This window comes from Notolabrus celidotus, chromosome 8 (genome assembly GCF_009762535.1).
Source record: "Notolabrus celidotus isolate fNotCel1 chromosome 8, fNotCel1.pri, whole genome shotgun sequence".
Taxonomy (NCBI): domain Eukaryota; kingdom Metazoa; phylum Chordata; class Actinopteri; order Labriformes; family Labridae; genus Notolabrus; species Notolabrus celidotus.
In genome coordinates, this window is record NC_048279.1 from 26568005 (window position 1) to 26588021 (window position 20017).

General features: G+C 40.4%; 1 protein-coding gene across 4 annotated transcripts in view; it reads right to left on the reverse strand.

Moving 5' to 3' along the window:
- The window catches only part of atp8a1 (ATPase phospholipid transporting 8A1), a 130285-nt gene that overhangs the window by 24080 nt on the left and 86188 nt on the right, over positions 1-20017 (reverse strand). For all 4 annotated transcript variants that reach the window (XM_034689800.1, XM_034689798.1, XM_034689799.1 and 1 more), the window contains 5 exons: positions 17409-17581; positions 12593-12776; positions 9632-9742; positions 3423-3497; positions 1506-1628 (listed from right to left, as the gene is read on the reverse strand). In XM_034689800.1, coding sequence (XP_034545691.1) covers positions 1506-1628; positions 3423-3497; positions 9632-9742; positions 12593-12776; positions 17409-17581 — 666 coding nt within the window. The remainder of the gene's footprint in view (positions 1-1505; positions 1629-3422; positions 3498-9631; positions 9743-12592; positions 12777-17408; positions 17582-20017) is intronic.

Below are 20017 nucleotides of genomic sequence, written 5' to 3' on the forward strand. Positions count from 1 at the left end.
CGCATCTCTGTTGAAATGAATGATTACTGGAGTAAAGACAATGAGTGCTGTTAACACTCCGTTTATTTATAGACCACACAAAGAACTTACTTTGTGTGCATATTGTGTTTCGCCATCAAAATACTTCAATTTCTTCTTCATCTATTTTTTGATTAGCAATTACTTTTCCAACTTGTTTTGTCTATGAAATATAAAAAGGAATGTTACATGGCAATTTTACTTTACAATAAACAAAATATATTAAATGATCTATCTCTAATTTATGACAGAATGGTGAGATTTTGCTTAAAATATTGCAAAAGTAAATTGAATTCACAGTTTTATCAACATAAAGTATTATTATCTACATGGATGAGGTGAAATTGGATGGTTTTGCATAAGGTGAATATAGGTGTTAGTGGGCTGGCTGCCAAATTATAACCCTTCTACTTTACTACGACCGTCAGAGAACTCTCACCTTGAACAGACTTAGTCCTAGCCTCACAAAAGTAGCGAGGTAATTTTACCGGTCAGTGTGGTCCTGGGTGGTTTAAACCCAATCTGACAGCCTTACTCAGAGAACAAACGTCTCCCCCACTTAAACAAATTGCATAATTTTCCGCAACAAACGCAGTCAAACAATGACAGCACACTCTTTCTGTTCCCTCTGTCCCCTGATTCTTTCTGCCGCTCACCCCCAAAACCCATCTGACCTTCGCTGCCCCTGACCGCCATGGCCAATCCGCCTTTAATCCACCTCCATGCAGCACTAACCAGGTCACCACGCCTGTGACGAGGGTCCAGGGTTCTGTCTCAGCATGGAGAAAGGAGGAGACATCTTTATTACTGGGGGGAAAGCTAACTAACAAAACACTGGAACCAGACAGAATAGGTCATGCCAGGCCAAACCGGACTGTGACTGGAGACACACAGACTGCAGATGCCACTGTGACCTGAGAGGCATCAGTTCAAAACAACAAGATGACAGCAACGTCTCATGCCTGTAGTGTGATGTTAACTGGTTGTAAGAGCTGGAACATTTTACCTCACTAATTATGTGGTGGTGACATTATTCTGAATGTTAGATCATAGAGTGAAAAGTTGTATAATGTGTCAGTGTTTGTGTAACGTTTAAACTAGTACAAAAGATGTGAACCACAGTTAAAGATTGAAGCACCCAGCTTTAGAAGGTGAACACAAATCTGTCTCTTATAGGGGATAAAGTGAAGTGCAGTTAGTAAACAGTAGATCAGTCCATGACAACAGAACAGCTCCTTCAAAATCAGACTAAAAAACAACAAAATATTATATGAGCTCTAGTTTTATGATTGAATAATGCACTAGATTTTAAGTTTTGGCCATTTATCAGGAGTGGATTTAAATATATGAACACAGAACACAATTTAAAAGGAAAGTAATCAATGCAACATGATAAAACAGGTAAAAGATTAAAATGTCCCTTTATATATTTTGGGAATAAAATATTGAATTTTGCATAAAGAACATGTATTAGAGACTGATGTTACCTTGGTGTTAAAGCCCATGGCATTCTGGGAGGTTTTGTAGAGTTCAGGGTATTTCAGCATGTTCTCTTTCCTGCAGGAGCGCTCAAATATTCCCAGAGTGAGAGGAGGAAGAGCAGTGAAGATCTGCATCAGAAAGACACAAAGGCATAAATGTAAGGATAACCTTTAATTTTAACACATAGATAATATGGACAAATATGTTAAATATGAGATTTATGTATTTATTTATCTAATATGCCAGACTAATATTTAAAAACCCCAAAAATCGACAATATACAAAACTATTTTAGTGAAACAATCAAAAAGAACTGTCTTGAACATCGTAAGAATAAATTCTTGACTTAAAAAAACATGATTAGGTATTTGCATATCAAAATAATTTTAACTCAAAAGACCATATGCCAGCTTTTCAGACATTTTTATTCACTACATGTCATCCTGTGACATCCAAGTGAAAATGTATAAAAGCTAGTAATCAGACCTTTAAGTTCATACTTGCACAGTAACCATTACTCCATTATATATGTATATCAACAGTGTTGCTCACAAACTTAGGTCACTTTTAAAATTCATCTGTTCACATCATAGTAAAACTATTAATGCAAGCAATAAAAAAATCACTCTGTAAACTTTAATTAGGTCATCCATGCACAGAAAATAACATCTCACTGTATCAGACATATGGTTGATGCCTTTCTTCGTCACAGGCTCAGACTCCATATGTTGCATTTAGTGAATTTGCTTCATTTTGTTCTCCACTTGCCCTCCTCATTACTTCCCATCATTAGAGACCACTGACCTTAAAATCATTCAGGGTTTCTTATTTTGATTCGTCATGCTTTAAGCCTCTTCATATGCAAAATCCATCTCCAATGAACATCTGCAACGCTCTTGACTTAGAGGACGGTATTTAAGCCTAGCTGTAGTGTAATTTCTTAGCAGTGTTGTAATGTTGTTCTGTATGGCAGCTGCTGAGAGAGGAGTGATGGTATTGTATAGCTGTGGGGGGGGATCAGTGGGTCAGATGGTGTGAGTTCCCCACAGACCCATCTGGACTGGGAGTCTGTTGGACTCAGTGTGTAGGACCAGTGGGCCACACGACATGCTCCGCTGGGCTGCTTTCTTATTCAAGGAAGATCTCCATTGAGGGGAGGATTCAGTCCACTGCCTCTGTCAAACTCCCACTGAGCCGGAGGAATTCCTCAAGTTTTCAGATAAAGTGAAAGACTGATCCCATTCCCACCACCAACTAGTGCTGGTTCTAAGGCAGTGGTTTATTTTCTAATGAATGTAAGAGGCAGGGCTGTGGAAATGTTCTTCTCACTTGACAGTTTGTCTCTCCTATGAATTACTTTCAGTAGAAGCCAATCAGAATGTGGGAAAATTTCACTTCACACTTCTCTCATTAAATTTGTGTTTATTTAATTGACTTCATTTTATAAACAGTTTTATGTTACATTTCAATTATTTGGGCCCGGAGGCGTATTTAGGATCTGACTTGCAGATGCATGTTTTTTACATCTACTTAATTCATGACAGATATGAAGTATGAGTTCATTAGGAGTGGTTCCATTATAGAGCCCTGTGGGACTCCCGACATCAGCGGCCTGCTCAGTTGTTGCTCCATACTTCCTCTTCTCTTTAGCATTCAAACCTAGCTGCCCTCACTAACTGCACTCTTTGGGGCAAGAGGAGCTGTTGTTCTTTCATATTCAGAACATAGTTTAGGCCACAGAGGGAGTATGGACTTGACAACAGGTCATAAATAAAGAAGAAAGTCTTCAAGATGTTGATGTCATAGTTACAGAATGAGGAGATCACTTTGGGGGCACCACTGCAAATCAGTTTTGCATCTGAAGGCAGTGGGGAAAAGAAGAAAAACTGGCTCTATAGAGTGTAAATCTTATCAACACTCACCACGTTGTACAAGCCGATGCACCAGCGTTCAAACAGGATCTGTCCTGAGAAGCCATTGACAAATGCAAACCAGATCTGAGGGAGACAAAATCACATGAAGAGAATGTGAGAACAGCAAAAACAAGGACAGAAAAAATCAGCCGTGCAGTACAGTACAATAAAATCTAGATTTATAATATGATAAAGTTTGTAATTACAATTTCCTCTTACAACCAAAGATGACAGGAATGCCTTTATGTCTTACCCCCATTACTGTCATGTTAATCAGTGGAGCACTTATTCATGCATTTGATACTGTAGGGTTTCTCAAATGAGATGATGAGGACACTAAATCTTTGTAGTCCCTCTAATTGTCCTTTCAGAATATGTTTCCCATTACAGATAGTGAGGGTGACTGGTTACCATTATCAGAAGTGAGACGGTCTGGCAGTGTCTACAGACTCACAATCCATTTTTCAATCACACCACATTCTTCAATGTCTTCACGAAGACTTTACCCAGAGACTGCAGGATCTCCGTGTGTAGAGTGAACAATATTTAAGGGTGAACAACCCTTACTTTAAACACCTTTAAAACCAATGGATGGGAGATGCCTTTAGCAATAAGGGTGCTCTGGGATTAATGCAGGAAGTGTTTGTTTGTTGATCAAAACAAACAGAGTCTTAAGCTAATGTGGGTTGTTTGAAGTGCTGTCTTGTGATCAACATGTTAGTCTAACCTAGCCAGGTTTAAGAAAGGGTAAAGGGGCCACAACAGGCCAAATTAGAACAAAGTGGCGAAGCCTAGACCTTAAGATGTCACTTCCACACTGCAAATTGTCCACCAGATTCATCACAGGATTAGCTGCAAACATATATCAAGCATCCTTTTGCGCTGCTTGATCTACCTGCAGACAAGTGGGTGATGGACGAGGTTAGTTATGGGGGCAGAGTTCGGGCTGTGGGACTGTGAATGATGGGGGCTTTGATATACGGTGTCAGGAAAGGGAGACAGAGGTAATGCAAACCATATGCTGGGTGGAGATGAGGCTTATCACTGTATCTTGATTAGTCATACTTATCTGAACAAAACAATACCTCTAAGATCAAGACTGCAACCCAGAACTGTGTAAGCATGCTAGCAGGGTAGATCAAACACAGCATATAGCAGGAAAAACAGCATGCATGATTTATTTTATCTTTTAACCGCAGGTTTGTTCGACACATCCTGGAGAAAATCTGCATGTACAATGTGAAAATCCCTTGTTTGCTGACAGTGAATCAGAGTCATTCCTCACAGTGTTCTATTTGACACATTGAGTCCAGAGTCAGCTCTTGCTCACGCCAAATCTCTCAAGGGAACATCAGGGGTGCTGTGTTTCGGCCATGGCCAACCAAGCATTTCCTCGCTTCATTTAACCTCATTATGAAAGCATGAACTGCTACAAATTCTCAGATTGGGACAAAGCCCATTTGAGGGCCCCACCCGCTGCTGCCACTATCTACACAACCAATACCAATCTGCCACTGGACGTGCCCATTTAGTCGTGTAAGCGTATGCATGAAACAAATGTCTGTCACCCCCCTCATTCACCCCTGATTCATTCCCTTGCTGGGCCGTGGGGCTCAGGGTGCCTATAGATGACGCCAATGTTCATGTGTGTGCCCCCCAGACCCCAAACCTTACACCTCCTCTTTTCTGCCACACCCACCCATCACAGATCCCAGCCTCCACTCCATCAGGTGCACTCTAGCATGATGTTTCTTTTAAAAGAGGGGGCCTGTTTTTTCAGATTCATGTGGGAGGCTCACCCAAACATGAAACCTTGTGGCTCTGTAACCATGAGAATCTGAAAGTGTACAGATCATCTGTTGGCACTGCTAGAAAAGTTTTAGGTGTTTGAGGTTTTTGGCTGGCTGAAAATACATTCAGATGTCGTTGCTATGGGTTATGTGAAGATGAAGCCCACGCCATGAGGCAGATTCAACCATTGGCGTGGCTCAAGTAATGGTAACGAGAGGCTAGTGAGTAGGTCAAACTGCTGAATTAATTACAGCTCGGCCCAATGAGAGGCTCTGGTCTTATATATTGTTGTGCTAAGTTAAAAAAGGCTCCTATTCATAGCATGTGGTAACTGCTTCTGTGTGAGTGTTTTGGCCTGGTCCTTGGGGTCCCAATAGATTCTCTCTCTTTCTCCCTCTCCCGTCTCTTGAGGGACAGATGCATTGATTTGCTCATTAGGGGAAGTACCAGGCAGGATTTTTCTTCCCCTTTTCTTCTCCTCATTGAGTGCCACTCAGCGGAGGGGTGTGGCTGGCCTCTCTCCCCGACTGCACATCATGAAAAACAGTAATGGAGGGAAGCGGGAGCTGAGAAAAGGGGGATTGGGCAGCGGCTATCTGAAAAAAATCATTGATTCTAAGGCTGATCTGCAGGCCTTGTCTAAAAGTAGCGGCGGAGCAGAGAGGAGGAGGGAGCATGACATTTGTCCCCAACAATGTGAGTCTTCTTACTCTTAAGCTTCGTATCGCAGAACTGCTAAAAGGAGTTCATAAACAAAGCAAGCAAAGAATAAAGAAGGTGTTAAAGAGGGAGCCGATAAATATGCTGGAAATATGTGGAGCCACAAAAACAAGTGGTCTTACAATGCCAGGCACGGCCTTTGTGGTTTCATTCAGCCTGCAATCGTCGGCAAGCTTTGCTCTGCGACGCTGAGCCGTCTCTAAACTACACCGAGCTCCGCTGAATGAGCTTTCATGTAATTGCCTCATAAATGCCACTTGTCCATCAGCCCCCTCTGTTGCACCCTGGCAATGTGTCAATCAAACATGAGTGGCCAGCTGGATGGGTCATTTGAATGAAGTTGCTATGGCATCCTTTGGGAAGGCCTCTTTGCTTGAAAGTGGCTCAATTCAGTCTTTTCCACCTCAGTTCTTTAGTTAATAGTGTCATTTGTGATAAAGTAGGAGGTATGAATTCTCCTTCAATTTTGCTTCAAGAAGTATAGATGCAAAATATTTTATTCATAAGAAAATGTTGTTGTTTTTTAAGTGTGATAACGGCTGAACTGTTCTCTTACTGATTAGGGAAAGAAATACCAACCATAATCAGCAGCATCGGGAAAGCCAAAAGAAACCACTCTGAAGCTGTTCCAGCTGTCATTCAATCACCCAATCAAGTGACAACCTCACTTTCTGACTCACAATTAACCCACAGTGAGTCACAGAGAATCCAGAAGGATCACACAACTGTTCCAAGTCCTTTTTGTATTCACTTTTTCCACAACAGCTGCACAATCCTTCACCCTCCTGCACTATGTCTCTTAACGAGAACCAAAGAGCCAGTGGAAAGAGAAGGACATGAAAAGACGCTTTAACTCAGACTGTCCCACCCTTGTATTCAGATTGCAACTCACACTGTATCAGACAATGCTGCTCTGCACAAAAAAAGTTCAAATTCCCGTCCAAAATCTTTGATTCTCTTCTTGCGAGGTAGCACAGGAGTCGACCAGAAAAACATGCAAGCACAAAAGTAAACCTATTAGAGCAACAAGTGCAGCTTTAAGCCATACCCTGAGGTTGCTGGTGTGTTAGATGTCACGGTCTAACAAAACATGGACATTTGAAATATTGAAGCAGCCAAACAATAAAGAAATGTCCCATTCTCTACTTGAATCCCCCGGAGGGAGCGCAGCACAGGAGGGAGGAGGTGGAGTTATGTTTTCAGAGAGCAACAAAAGGTGTGCTTGAAAGAAGCTCGCCCTGCAGACAGAGCTATAGATGTTTTGTAATAGTTGTGGCAAAAGACCTGCTTTGAAAAGGGGCCTGGTATGAATCAAAGACAGGCTGCAGCTGAACTTTGAGAAAATGGAAAGTAAAAAATGTTAAAAGGAATTTTCGATTCCAAGAAGGGCAGAAAGTAAAAGTTTTATTAAAGATTTGGTTTGCATGCACTTAAACTTATTTCCTATAAACATCATAGGTTATGCCTCCTCCTTTGAAACTCTGGAAAGTTTACACACTGTAACAAAAACATTGAGGAACATGAAAGAAACTGAACACTCAGGCACAGACAAAACCACATTTGCATGTTTCGTGCAGACAGAAAATTCAATTAGCTGCAAATTGAATTTTTTTCTGGATCTGCATTTGAAAGTTTTATTTTAACCGAACAGGAAAAGGGGCAGAATGATCAAACTCTTTCTGCACCGTTCACTGCAGTAAAAGCCTGGAGAGGGGCCGAGCGGCCTCTTTCACTTCAGGTCATAATAAGCCAGAAGCAGACATGTTGGAATGTAAAAAGGTAGCCTACTGATTCTCCACGGTACATAAAGTGGAATGAGGATGGAAAAGGGGATCAGAGGTCGAGTGTCACAGAAAGAAGATGAACAAAAGAGGATTCTGAAGAGCTCATATTTCCATGACAGGTTACGTGGTGATGATATTCTGAAACATGTGGTCACACTCAGTGGTTTAATCCTGCACCCTATGTACGATCAATCAATCCATCAATCAATCTTTATTTGTATAGCGCCAAATCCCAGCAAATGTTATCTCAAGAAGCTTTACAAACGAAGCAGGTTTAGACCGTACTCTATGCTATATTCTTTACAAAGACCCAACATCAAGACAGGATAGATTCAGTCCCATCTTACAGATTGGACTCAGTCTGATCTCATCCTAATCCACGATGTGCTGGGCATTTTGCAGCATTTAACAAGTTAAAGCTGCAAGGACAAACTTCCTTTTAACAGCCAGAAACCTCGAGCAGAACCAGACTCATGTTAGACAACCATCTGCCTCGACCGAGTGGCTATAGTCCAAGAAGCAGGCGGCCTGGTTAACACTGACCTGCAGCCCATTGCCTCAAGTCGTCCCCCCACACTCTCTCCCCAGTTTCCTACTCTATCCACTGACTTATCCTCTCATTAAAGGCCGTAAAGCCCCCAAAATAATCCCAAAAAACCCAACAACAATAAGTATCATGAGCGGAAGCACTCTCCATTTTCTTAGGAGTAGAAAGGCAGATGATGAATGTTAATCACTTGCTTTTTATGGCAGCTGCTCCTCCTCAAAGATTAAAGCTTTTAAATAAATTCTTGATCTTTTCTTTCATCATTGTGTTTTCTGTTTCTCTTGAAAGCTGTTGCTTGTCCTGGCTTTATTTTGTACAGTATCCTTTTTTGTAAAGCCTAAAAAAGTACCTAGGCATTGAAGGAATACCCTCGTAGTCAACTTACATTTCATTTTTACAGGCATATTTTAAAGGTAAGTAGATGCTGCAGGTTACAAAAGTGTGTCTCCATTATAACTCCCTGATATTTAAAACATGACAGTGTGGTTAAAACATCATCGGTCACTTCTCATTGACTTTTTCTTTTTCAGTACCCAAAGTTCCTTCTTGTGTCAGGCCAGCAGATCAAAACATCTGAGCACCCCGCCATGATAAAGCTGCTGCTGATAGGAAGCACTTAACCTGTCTGGTCCTTCTTGGTTATAGCTCTGAACCTGCAATCAGTACTGGGTCTGGTATCTGTCACATGCCATCCAACCTACCGCACGCAGCCAGCGAACTGATGTGCAAACACGCTTGAACCTTCCTTACCGTCATTGGGGGATATACTTGGAGGGTGAAGCTGGCTTTGAGAAACATTCAGAGCTTGCTTATGATTTTCATCCAAAGCAAATATTTTTCAATTTTCAGCAGACTAAAAATTAAATAATCACAGGGCTGAGCAAAAATCTACTGTTTTAATTTATTGCCTTGACTTTATCTTGGCAGAATCCCCCTGGAAGATGTCATGATACTGAGGATTTCAGGTCTTAAGAACAACAACTAAAATATTTTTCAAATTACTGACGCACTTCTGCACGTATGCTTTGACCCAGTTAAGTTCTTATTTGTGTTACCCATCCATTCAATAAAACATTATACACCTCATTCTCTTCCTATATGTTTAACTTTTCAACTGTTATTGGCTCATGAGGTGTTACGTTCCCTTCATTACTTTGTGTCTGTGACTGAGCCTGTTTGTGTGTATTTTATTCAGGCATGTCAAATCTCCTCCTCCTCCTCACAGGAGCGGCTCAAACTGGCAGGTAAGATGAAGGTCCAGCCAACAGAAAAACAAACATGGAAAATCTAATAAGGAATCTTTGCCTACTCCTAATCAAGTCATGTGGAAATGTTTCAGTGACTCCTGGTCTTGTGCAGCACGGTGAGAGACTTACCTCGATGATGTAGAGGACTATATTTTTGTAGAAGCAGTACAAGATGCACTTGGCTACACGGTTGTAATTCCAGGCTCCGTGGACGAGCAGCAGATTCTTCAAGTATTTGAACTGTGTGGGAGGGAAAGAAGAGAATGAATCAGAAGTGAAGACTGTGAACAGCAAACCGTATGATGTCAAGGATTGTAAGATCAAGCTTTGAGTCTTTATATGGGGGTATTAGTCTCAAGGGGCTCAGAATAACAGTTAAATGGCTTTATAATTATATCAGCATCAAGCGCCTGTGGTGAATTTACATTTGTGTACTATTTCTGGCTGATGGCGTTGATGAGTGTGATTGCAGTGGAGCAGATCTTAGAGGTGTGTTTCATCTAAACTGTGAGAGAATGAGAGTAACAAAGCAAACACTACATCCTCTTGCCATCGAACAAAAGCAGAGAAGTTGGTCAGAGGAGCTGAGTAAAATGTATTTTTGTTTGTTTAAAGACATTTCTTTCCGTCTTTCAGCATTTCCTCAGTATTCTTCTGTAAAATGGCAACACAGTGGCAGCCCCAAGTCTGTCCAACCCGGATCAAACACCAGTTAACAGAGACCTCAGCTGATGACAGATGGAGAGCAGAGACTCCCCGCTCCTAGGCCTCCTCACTCTCCACTTGCTTTAACAGATAACCAAGCTTTCAAGCTTTTAAATTTAAGAAGTCAGCTCCCTGCAGCAAAAAAAAGTTCATCCGACGCTCTACAACATGAATATAAATCATCTACAGGGATACATAAACAAGTTACACAACTTCCGAGGAGTGTTTTCAGTCTGCAAATTACAGTAAATGTAGCGTTACATCAATACATGGAAAAACACTCCTTGAAGTCTTAAGGTGTAATTTAATTTGATGCTGGGACGTAACCTTAATGGATTGTAAGAGGCCACCTGTCTTTGAAAGACGTACACTTTTACATGTCATGCCGATTGAAGAGGGCACTTAAGGCAAACCTGAGTCTTTTAAATGGTAATTGCATACTGAAGCACAGAGGGTGTACTGTGTTTTAATCAACTGTTGCTTTCCCATACTCTCAGGCCCTGTGGCTGTAATAGAAACATGATGGACTGAGCGGCCGGCTGTGTAGACACAGAGCCGTGACACAGGAACTCTGGGGCTTTTGTTAGTTGCGTGTATTGGATATCAATGCAGAGTTTCATATAACATGGATACTGGGACATAAGTATGTATTTATGTTGCATTACGCCTGGATCTGTTTCTGTATAGTTGTGGTGTCACTGGATCCCTGTTTTACAGGTGTAGCTACTTCCACTGTATAAGCTAATCCCCCAGAAGACATATTTTCTATTGTGACTGAGGTCATTGTGCCAGGCTGTTACTAACACAAATTATACTTGAGGAGACAATAACAGGACGGACAAATTGTAGAATGATCTGACCTTGAGAGAAAAAAGGCATGGATTACAGAGTGTTGCTACGAAACGGAAAACATGCACCTGCAGCTGGAAAGCGAACACATTTCAAGACAACAGAGTGTTCTGTAGGTGGCCTCATATGAACAACTTTTCTATAGACAGACTAACAGGTGGACCCTTTAAAGTGGAAGAGATAACAGATCTTCTATTCTAAAGATGAATGATATGTAATCAACTAACATGTTTACACTTCAGCCGTAGGAACCAATGGTATTACCTCTTTTTTTTTAAAAATTGTCTTAATGTATATATGTTTTGTACTGACAACGTTAAAATGTTAGTGTAACCTGTAGACTTCTTCCATGCATATTACTGCATTGAAATTGAGATGGGGAAAAGCTGCTCTCTTCTGTTTTTATATCAGAATAAGAAAGAAAATTAGAAGACGCTGTAAACAATACAGAAGAGGGAAGAATACAGTATGTAACTGTATTTTAATTTGTTTTTTCTTTCTTTTCTCTTGTATCTTTTCTTTTCCCTTTATTTATTTATTTATTTGTCTATCTATTTACTTATTTATTTATTTATTCAATTAATTAATTAATTACTGGATTTATTTATTCATTGTTGCCTCTTTCTTTTCTATTTGTTCATTGAAGTGGGTACACTATGTTTCTGTTTTATGCTTATAGAAAATTCTACAAATGTGTAAATGTTACAAAAAGATGAACAAAGTAATGAAACTGAATCATAGAAAAAAAAAAGTCCTCTAGTCTTCTTGTTTTGTTTATGTGCATCATTTTGCAAAGACGACAGTTTGAGAATTACTTTACTCCTCCTGATTATACAGATGCTGACTTGAAGCCCTGTTTAGCTTTAGAAAATTATCCCCCAACAATCAACATTATGAGACAAAAGATTAATGTCCCGTCTATAACTAGTTCAAAATGCTGCTTCTCTGTGAAACACCACCATATTACCCCCATCCTTGCCTCCCAGGTAATTTTGGAGTTAATTAAAAAGTTCTTCTGTTTGTTTACAAATCCCTCCATGCATGGTCTCGCCTCTACATATCTCAGGACTTCTCAGCCCTTAAAGCACCACCACACCCCACAGATCCTCCCAACAGGGCTTATTGGCTGTTCCCTGTTTGAGGAGGAGATAGGCCGGGGACAGGGCACTCTCTGTGAGACCTACTTTCATTCCTTTGCTTTTGATTGCAGCTTGAACATGTCTCTATTTTCATCTTCTTTTATTCTCCATTACATTTCCTCTATAGAGATATTGTCTGTTTTTATGCTGGCATATGTCCAGCCTTTGTCTTTTCTTGTGAATCACCTTGATGCTGAACATGCTTTGCTGTATAAATGAAATAAACTTAATGTGATAATTGTCTCTGCTCACAGAAGAGAATGCATTAGTGGGTCAAATATAAGCCAGAGTTATACTTGTGTCTTCCATCTCCAATTTCTTTCAAGGAAACAACATATGGTTGTTATATCAGTCTGTAACATTTGTCTCAGTGGGTGTATAGCTTCGTAGTGCTCACCTGGGCAATAGAGTAGTCAGAGGAGTTTGCAGCCTGCAGGCCTTCGTTGCCTGAGATTCCCACACCAACATGAGCTGTCTGGATCATTCCCACATCGTTAGCACCGTCACCGATGGCCAGCGTGATCACTTTCACCTGTTTCTTTACCATTTCTACTACCTCCGACTTCTGAAGAGGAGACACTCTGAAAGAGAGCAGAAGCACAGGGATCCAGTCACAGTTAGTATTCAACGTGAGAAGAAAGTGATACTGTCAATACAGTGCAGTGCAAAAGAAACTGAAGGACATACAGAATATTATAAGGTAGAGAAGACGTGAGACTATGCGCTTCACTCAAGAGTCCATTGTCCAGGAAATTCTCTTTCCTACTTTCCCAGAGTTGGACAGTGTGATTGGGGTGTGTATAAAATAATATTCATTTAAAGAAAGTCTTGAAATCAGCACATGGAAAAAACCAAAGCCTTTCCTTTCCTTTCTTTGTAGACGGAGGCTGAGGTGTGCAGACGGTTTTGTCAAACTGTGTGAACACCCTAAAGATAAACACAGAGAGCTTTTGTGCTGAATATTTCTCTAATTACAAAAAACAGAGGGATGGCACTTATTCAAAGGTTGAAATTATTCTCTTGTATGAGTGTGTGTGTCTGACTTTACTAGACAGAATGTTAGATGTGTTTTTTAATGTGACAAGTCAGAGAGGGATTGTGTCTCTGCTGCAGCACCCAGAACTTTAAGGCCTACATGTAAGGGAAGGTCAGAACGAAGGAATAAGCATGAATCTCTGAGATTCCATGGACGCAGTCCTGTAAGGTTTTGCAGCCTTAAGGAGGAAGCAGGCACTTACCAATAATATTCACGGCCGTGTAGAAGATCTCATGGCTCTATACATGTAATGCTGAATGAAATTAATAGACGAGGGGTTGTTTATTATTCGACAATGATCAGTATTAGTTACAGCCATCTTGGTCGTTCATGATAAATGTCAACAGCACTTAAAGCAACCTCATCCATAATATAGCAACAATTGTGACTGGCCTGACATGAATTAGGGAAGATATAAATCAATCTGAGAAGGAGAGGAAACATCTGTCAGAAAACATAAAGCATGAGCATGCAGCTATCAGGTGTATTTAAACTATGATTAAGACAATGTCGGGTAAGACAAGATCAGCTGTGATTCTGTGTTCGGGGGGAACAGTAAGACTCTGCAAGTTACAGACAGTGAAGGGGTTGATCATTTGTTGTAATCCCTCCTAATTTAAAAAAATAATAAGACCAAACACTATTTACTATGTACGTTAAGTAAAGAGAGAGAGAGAGAGACAGAGAGAGAGAGAGAGACAGACAGAGACAGAGAGAGAGAGAGAGAGAGAGAGAGAGAGAGAGAGAGAGAGAGAGAGAGAGAGAGAGAGAGAGAGAGAGAGAGCCTACGATATATATTGTATGTACATATATATATATATTCACATATAGTTTTTGGAGTTTTTATGTCTTTATTTGTGAGGACAGGTCAGTGGATAGAGCAGGACACGGGTAGATGGAGTGAAGAGTGACACACAGGAAAAGGGACACAGCTTGGAATCAAACCGGGGTTTAGGACTACAGCCTCTGTGCATGCAGCGATTTAACCACTAGGCTAAACGGGTGCCTAAAACTACGATAATTTTAACAGCTATCTGCTCACAGATAATCTGATTCAACACAAGCGTGGTAGGTATATGCACAAGCAGCAGCTTGTGTGTGTGTGTGTGTGTGTGTGTGTGTGTGTGTGTGTGTGTGTGTGTGTGTGTGTGTGTGTGTGTGTGTGTGTGTGTGTGTGTGTGTGTGTGTGTGTGTTGAGTCTGTGTGTTATTTCTTGTATACGTAAGTGTTGCTGCAGCTGTATGCTGGACAAGTGTAAACATATGTTGGTGTGGTTTAGGGATAAAATACTATGTGTAAGATCAATTTAATGTAACTGTAAATGTGAACATAAAATTAGATTTTCTTTGTTTTTTTGTTTTTTTCCTTTTTTGAAATGTTGATGGCTTTGTTAATTATGTTGTAACATTGAATGTACTGATGTTTTTAGACCCTTACACACTCCATAAATTAAATTTAAATTAAAAAAGAAACAGGCAGCAGTTATGATAAAAGTATGACCTGTAAAAAGGGTTAAAATTCAAAACATATTTTATATTCAAAATATGAAATCAATAGAGATCCTTGTCTAAAAAAAAGACAAGGATCTACAACACAACACACAAACTTGATGAGGGTGAAAATTTCTTAAAGGCATCACATAACAGGAGAGATGGTTGAGTCTACCTGGAACTACTCTTACATAACTCGTCATATTAAGGGATACTACTACATAAAGCTCTTTCTCCCTCTTTCAGCAGACCCTGTAAGACCTGAGCTCGTTAAGCAGATCCAATCATTAGGAGGTGGTTATGACACTTTTTATAACTCTTCTTTAAGAGACTTTAAACTTGACTTTATGTCCGTAACCTCCCACACAGGAACTTCATATGAGTGTGCCTGAGGTTTAGCGTAGTGTACTGTACAGAGAGTCTCCAGGGATGATATCATAAACTACACTTCTGTCCTAAGCCGTGGTACTGTTGATGTTTATGTTCTCTGTGCTTTAAGAGGCCTCATTCATCTCCTGGTGTCTCTCAGTGCCAGCAGAGTGTGTTCAAGGTAAAGGCAGGTAGAGCTGGAGGGAAAAATAAATAACATTTTGACGTAATGCACCGAGTCATCAGGTTGGCTGTTATTCTGAAAACATGGCGCTGACTTGTTGCCCCACACCCCGTCACGGTCGCTTGAGTACTTAAGTACTTCCTATTATTTATGTGGCCTGGGCAGGTCAACAGTGAACCTGCATAATGTCCAAAGTTGTCATTTAAATTTATATCTACCACGCTTTTTATACTGCTGCCATAAAAACAGTCAATGACCTTTGTGGCATAGACATAACGCTTCATAGTTTAATCATAAAGCTGTTACTTTGAGGAGTTTGAAGGCAAAAATGCCCAACATTACTCACCGGGAGCTCTCATTTGGGATGTTGCTCTTTTTTGTGTGTGCTTAACATCTCTGGGTTTTGGGACTTACAGAACTAAGGACAAAAATAGCCATTTTATGATACAAGTTTGGGCTCTGAAGTTTGTAAAGGGCAGTTTTAACTATTCATGATATTCAATGGACAAAATGATTCACCAATCAACCGTCTGTGAAGCCTCAAATGTCTCATTACCTCTCGTCCTTTTTGTTTATAGTAATGCTTTATAGTGATCAGCAGCTTCTAAGACCAGGCTGAAAACCAGGGATGGACGTCCCTTCTCGGCAGTGGCCCCAAAACTGTGGAACGAGCTGCCCCCCCCCCAATGTTAGACTGTCCCCAACATTACTGACTTTTAAATCCTGTATGAAACATATTTTTACTCCTAGGCTTTTAACCCAGCATGAGAGTTGTGTGGCCTCTGTCTGTCTGTTCTTTTATCGTATTTTCATTTGTTCTTACAGTGTTTTTTTTAATGTGTTATTTAATTATATTTGAAGTGTTTTATGTTCTATGTGATTCAACCATAGACTGTACAAAATATGGACGCAGTATCCGTGACGTCACCCATCTGTTTCTGAAGCGCTGTTTTGTGGCCAATGGTCGGTGGCAGCCATATTACTGCTGTCGAGGAATTGTGACGTAAAGAGGCGGGTTTTGAGCCTCCTAGCCAACAGCTACAGTGTTCCCCGCCTGTCAATCAAGTCAGCTGTGCCTCTCATTGGAAGACTCGTAATCTCCTTGATGAACTGCAGTTTTTTTGTTTTTTTTGTAAAGTTATATTTTTTGCCCTTTTGCCTTTATTTTATAGGACAGCTGAAGAGAGACAGGAAATGTGGTGAGTAGAGAGTGGGGAAGACATGCAGGAAATGGTCGACCGGCCGGGAATCAATCCGGCGACACCTGCAACGAGGACTGTCGCCTCTGTATGTGGGGCGCTTAGCCCGCTAGGCCACCAGCGTCCCAATGAACTGCAGTTTTAAGCACTTCCGCATTGGACTCATATTTTTAGACCAGAGGTTGCTGCTTGGTTTTAACTTATTTTACCTCACTGTGCAGCACTTTGATAAAGTTGACTGTTTTTTTAATGTGCTATATAAATAAAGTGGATTGGATTGGATGCTGATCATAAGATCCCTCGTTAGAAAGCACCGAGGATATTGTAAAGTATCATCATTTTGGTCAGTATGTTTCAGTGTTATAACATTTGTTTCTAAAATACTATTTATGAATTAACTCAGCGCTGAAAAAACTTTAAATGTATTGGAAAAAGTTTCATATTTTATTTTTTCTTAACTTCTTTGTTTGTGTTCTAAAATAACAAATATAATAACCCTTATCAATGTAGAGCTTTTCTTAAAGTTATAAAGTGCCTCACAACAAAAATGCAGAAAATAAAAAGCAAATAAAACAGAGCCGGTAAGACAGACAGGAAAACCCGTACAGCAGAAGGTAGAAAAATGTGCATGATTTAAGGGTTCAGAAAGGCCTTCTTATATAAAAAAGTCTTGAGTGATGATTTAAAAGCAGCTAAGGTACTCTTCTGGCACTGTTTTGATCGGCTGCAGTAATATGTATGCATAAAGATGAATTCATCCACTATTTCAACAAATAACTTAGTCCAAGTCCTCACTTTATTTAGGTTTTTACAAACCCAGACTCCGATTTGGTACATTAAGTCTTTGCAATAAGGACCTTTTCTTCATCCTCCCATTCTGGTGAGTGTAATTTATTGTGTCTGGTTTATAGTATTGTTTCTGCAATAAATCTCACCTGCAGCATATGACAGCTTTACAGGACAGAGCCAGGTCCAGGAAGTACTGTCGCACTCCGAACGTGAGGGCGTATTTGAGAGTCTTTCCATCAATAATGAGAGCAAAGTCGTTCTCCTTGTAGAGGGCATCTCCCAGCAGTCCACAGTGGTGGCTGAGTGTTTCTCTTGTTCTCTGTGGGATGGAAAACATGACATTGGTGTTAATTCAATCAGTGGAAGTTCAAGTTTATGGCGTTGTAACTTCTTGATGGGATGTGTACTGTTATTAGATTATGTTATTGATACTGCCTGGATGATGTAATCCACTGAAAATGATTATAAGGATGAAAATGTTTAGATGTTTTTGGATTTCTTAAATTTAATGGGCATAAGTTGAAGATTCAAGAACACAAAATTATCATAGTTTTATTCCTTTTTTCCCCTCTTTTTTTCTTGACAAGAGAATCCTTTTTGCTTATGGAAACTGAGCCTGTACTTCACTCGTAACATTGCAGCGGTTGATTGAGGGAACAACTGCAAGTGCTACTTTTCTGGTTCTTTGCTCTCTGCCACAGATGGCAACATTTACACTTTCTAACCTCGAGGCATCTTCTTCTACTGCAAAAATGCTACATCAAAAAATGTTGGTTAAAATATACTCAGAGGTTCTAGTCTCTGAATACCTCCACAGTCTCTACAATCACATACAAGATGACACACTTCTGTCCACACTTCTAACAGATCCCGTACTTCAGACGAACAGCTGCTCTTAATACTTTGGATATTTATTATAGTTCCCCTGCTTATTATGCTCAGAATTCTGCCATGAGATGATAACATAGACAAGCTCTGAGAATGGATTGTGTGCGCTTGTACAGTATATACAGTTACGTTGACGAGTGATGATGAATAACTATAAATATGACACTGACAAGAGGATTTACTGTCGTGATATATGGACATGTGGACTGCATGGATGGAGTGGTGAGATCATTTTTTGTATTCATCATTCAGTCATCTTCCTTACAGATGGTGAAGCTATTAGGAAATAAAAAAACATTTGCACCTGTGCTATTTGCTGAGGGACAGGTAAATATACTGTGTGTATTTTTTATTAATGACAGAAAAGGTTTGAGAAATAAAAAAGTATCATAGAAGCACTTCTTAGGGGAAAACATGATCTTAAAAGGTGTACATGTGCAAAAGACACGCTTAAATGGACAGGTACAAAGCGATGATGCAGAGCGATTTATCAAACCTAATGTGCCAAGCAGATGCTCAAACAGCTGTAATCATTAGGAATGGTGGCCATTAGCGGCAGTGAGGGAGGGAGGGAGGGAAAGAAGGGCTGAAGGCCCAGGCCCAGTGTGGAGGTCAGATATGTCAGCGCAGGCAGATTGTACCAAGGGGACCCAGCAATGTCCGCTTGGCATAACAAAACTCTGAAACTCCAGCTTAAAGGAAATATTTGGGGAAAGGGGCTTTACGTTTCACAAAGCGAGGGAGGAGAGTGAGAGACATGCCGAGAAAGAGATGATGGATTAACAGAAGAGAGAAACCCAGCAAGAGGATACAAGCAGAAAGCAGCTGTGAGGACTTAACCATCCCTGATGGGGTCTGTAAAACAGCATGAGATGGTGAGCATTTAGACAGGCTGGTGTATATGTGTGGATATACAGAATGTGTGCAGTAAGTGTGTGTTATTAAAAGTCAGCGCTGGGAAAGGCTGTGATATCTATATGTAACCAGGGAGCCTAAATGAAAGCCTCTACGTCTCAACTAACAGAAGAATTCTGGATGACATCTCAGTGTAAGTGCATGTGTGCACATACTGGCTTTGTATGAGATGGTACACTAAATGCATGGGAAAGAATTCACTCCGTTCGAGGCCCGCTCTATTCATCACACGGTGCGATAAGAGAAGTTTACCATTTCCTCAAGTAGGACGGTCATTTCCCCCCTAATTTCCACTGAGGAATTCAAGCGCTAATGCTACATGTCTCCTCCTAAAGCCTCTTTGTTATGGCTATAATGACCAGTTTAGCGTATGTGACTAGCTAGTGTTTGGTTTTGGAATGGGTATGCAGCATCCATTCAGAAACCCACAAGAGCTTCCCATAAAGACTGGGCTCCATTGTTGATATAGCCCTTGAGTGATACAGGGAACAGGATGTGACAGTCATGATGTGGAATCTGGACATTTGTATGGATGCAATGTCATCGTCTGTCTTAGACATGAAACCTTCCACTTTATGTTGATGGTTTGGAGGCTTACTTTTCTACTCTCTCTGGAAGCTAAACTGCAATGTTCACACCACGATTGATATCTATATTGTCAAAGAATGAATTTCATCGATTGTCAATCTGCTTTATTACCACCAAAATAAGAAAACAGTGGTTGTGCTTTACAAAGATTGATATGACTAATGCTCACAAGGTGCTGCTAGCTCTCCTGACTGGAAGACAGAGCTTTCCTAGCTTGACCTAATCCTACCTTTGAGACCAATCCCTGCTTTGGGAGTTTATAGTTCAAGTAAGATTCAGTGCACAGGATGTTCAACACTTTGTCGTCTCTTTGATAGCAATTTTGAAACAAAGCTACAAGGGAGGACATGCTCCAATTACTCTC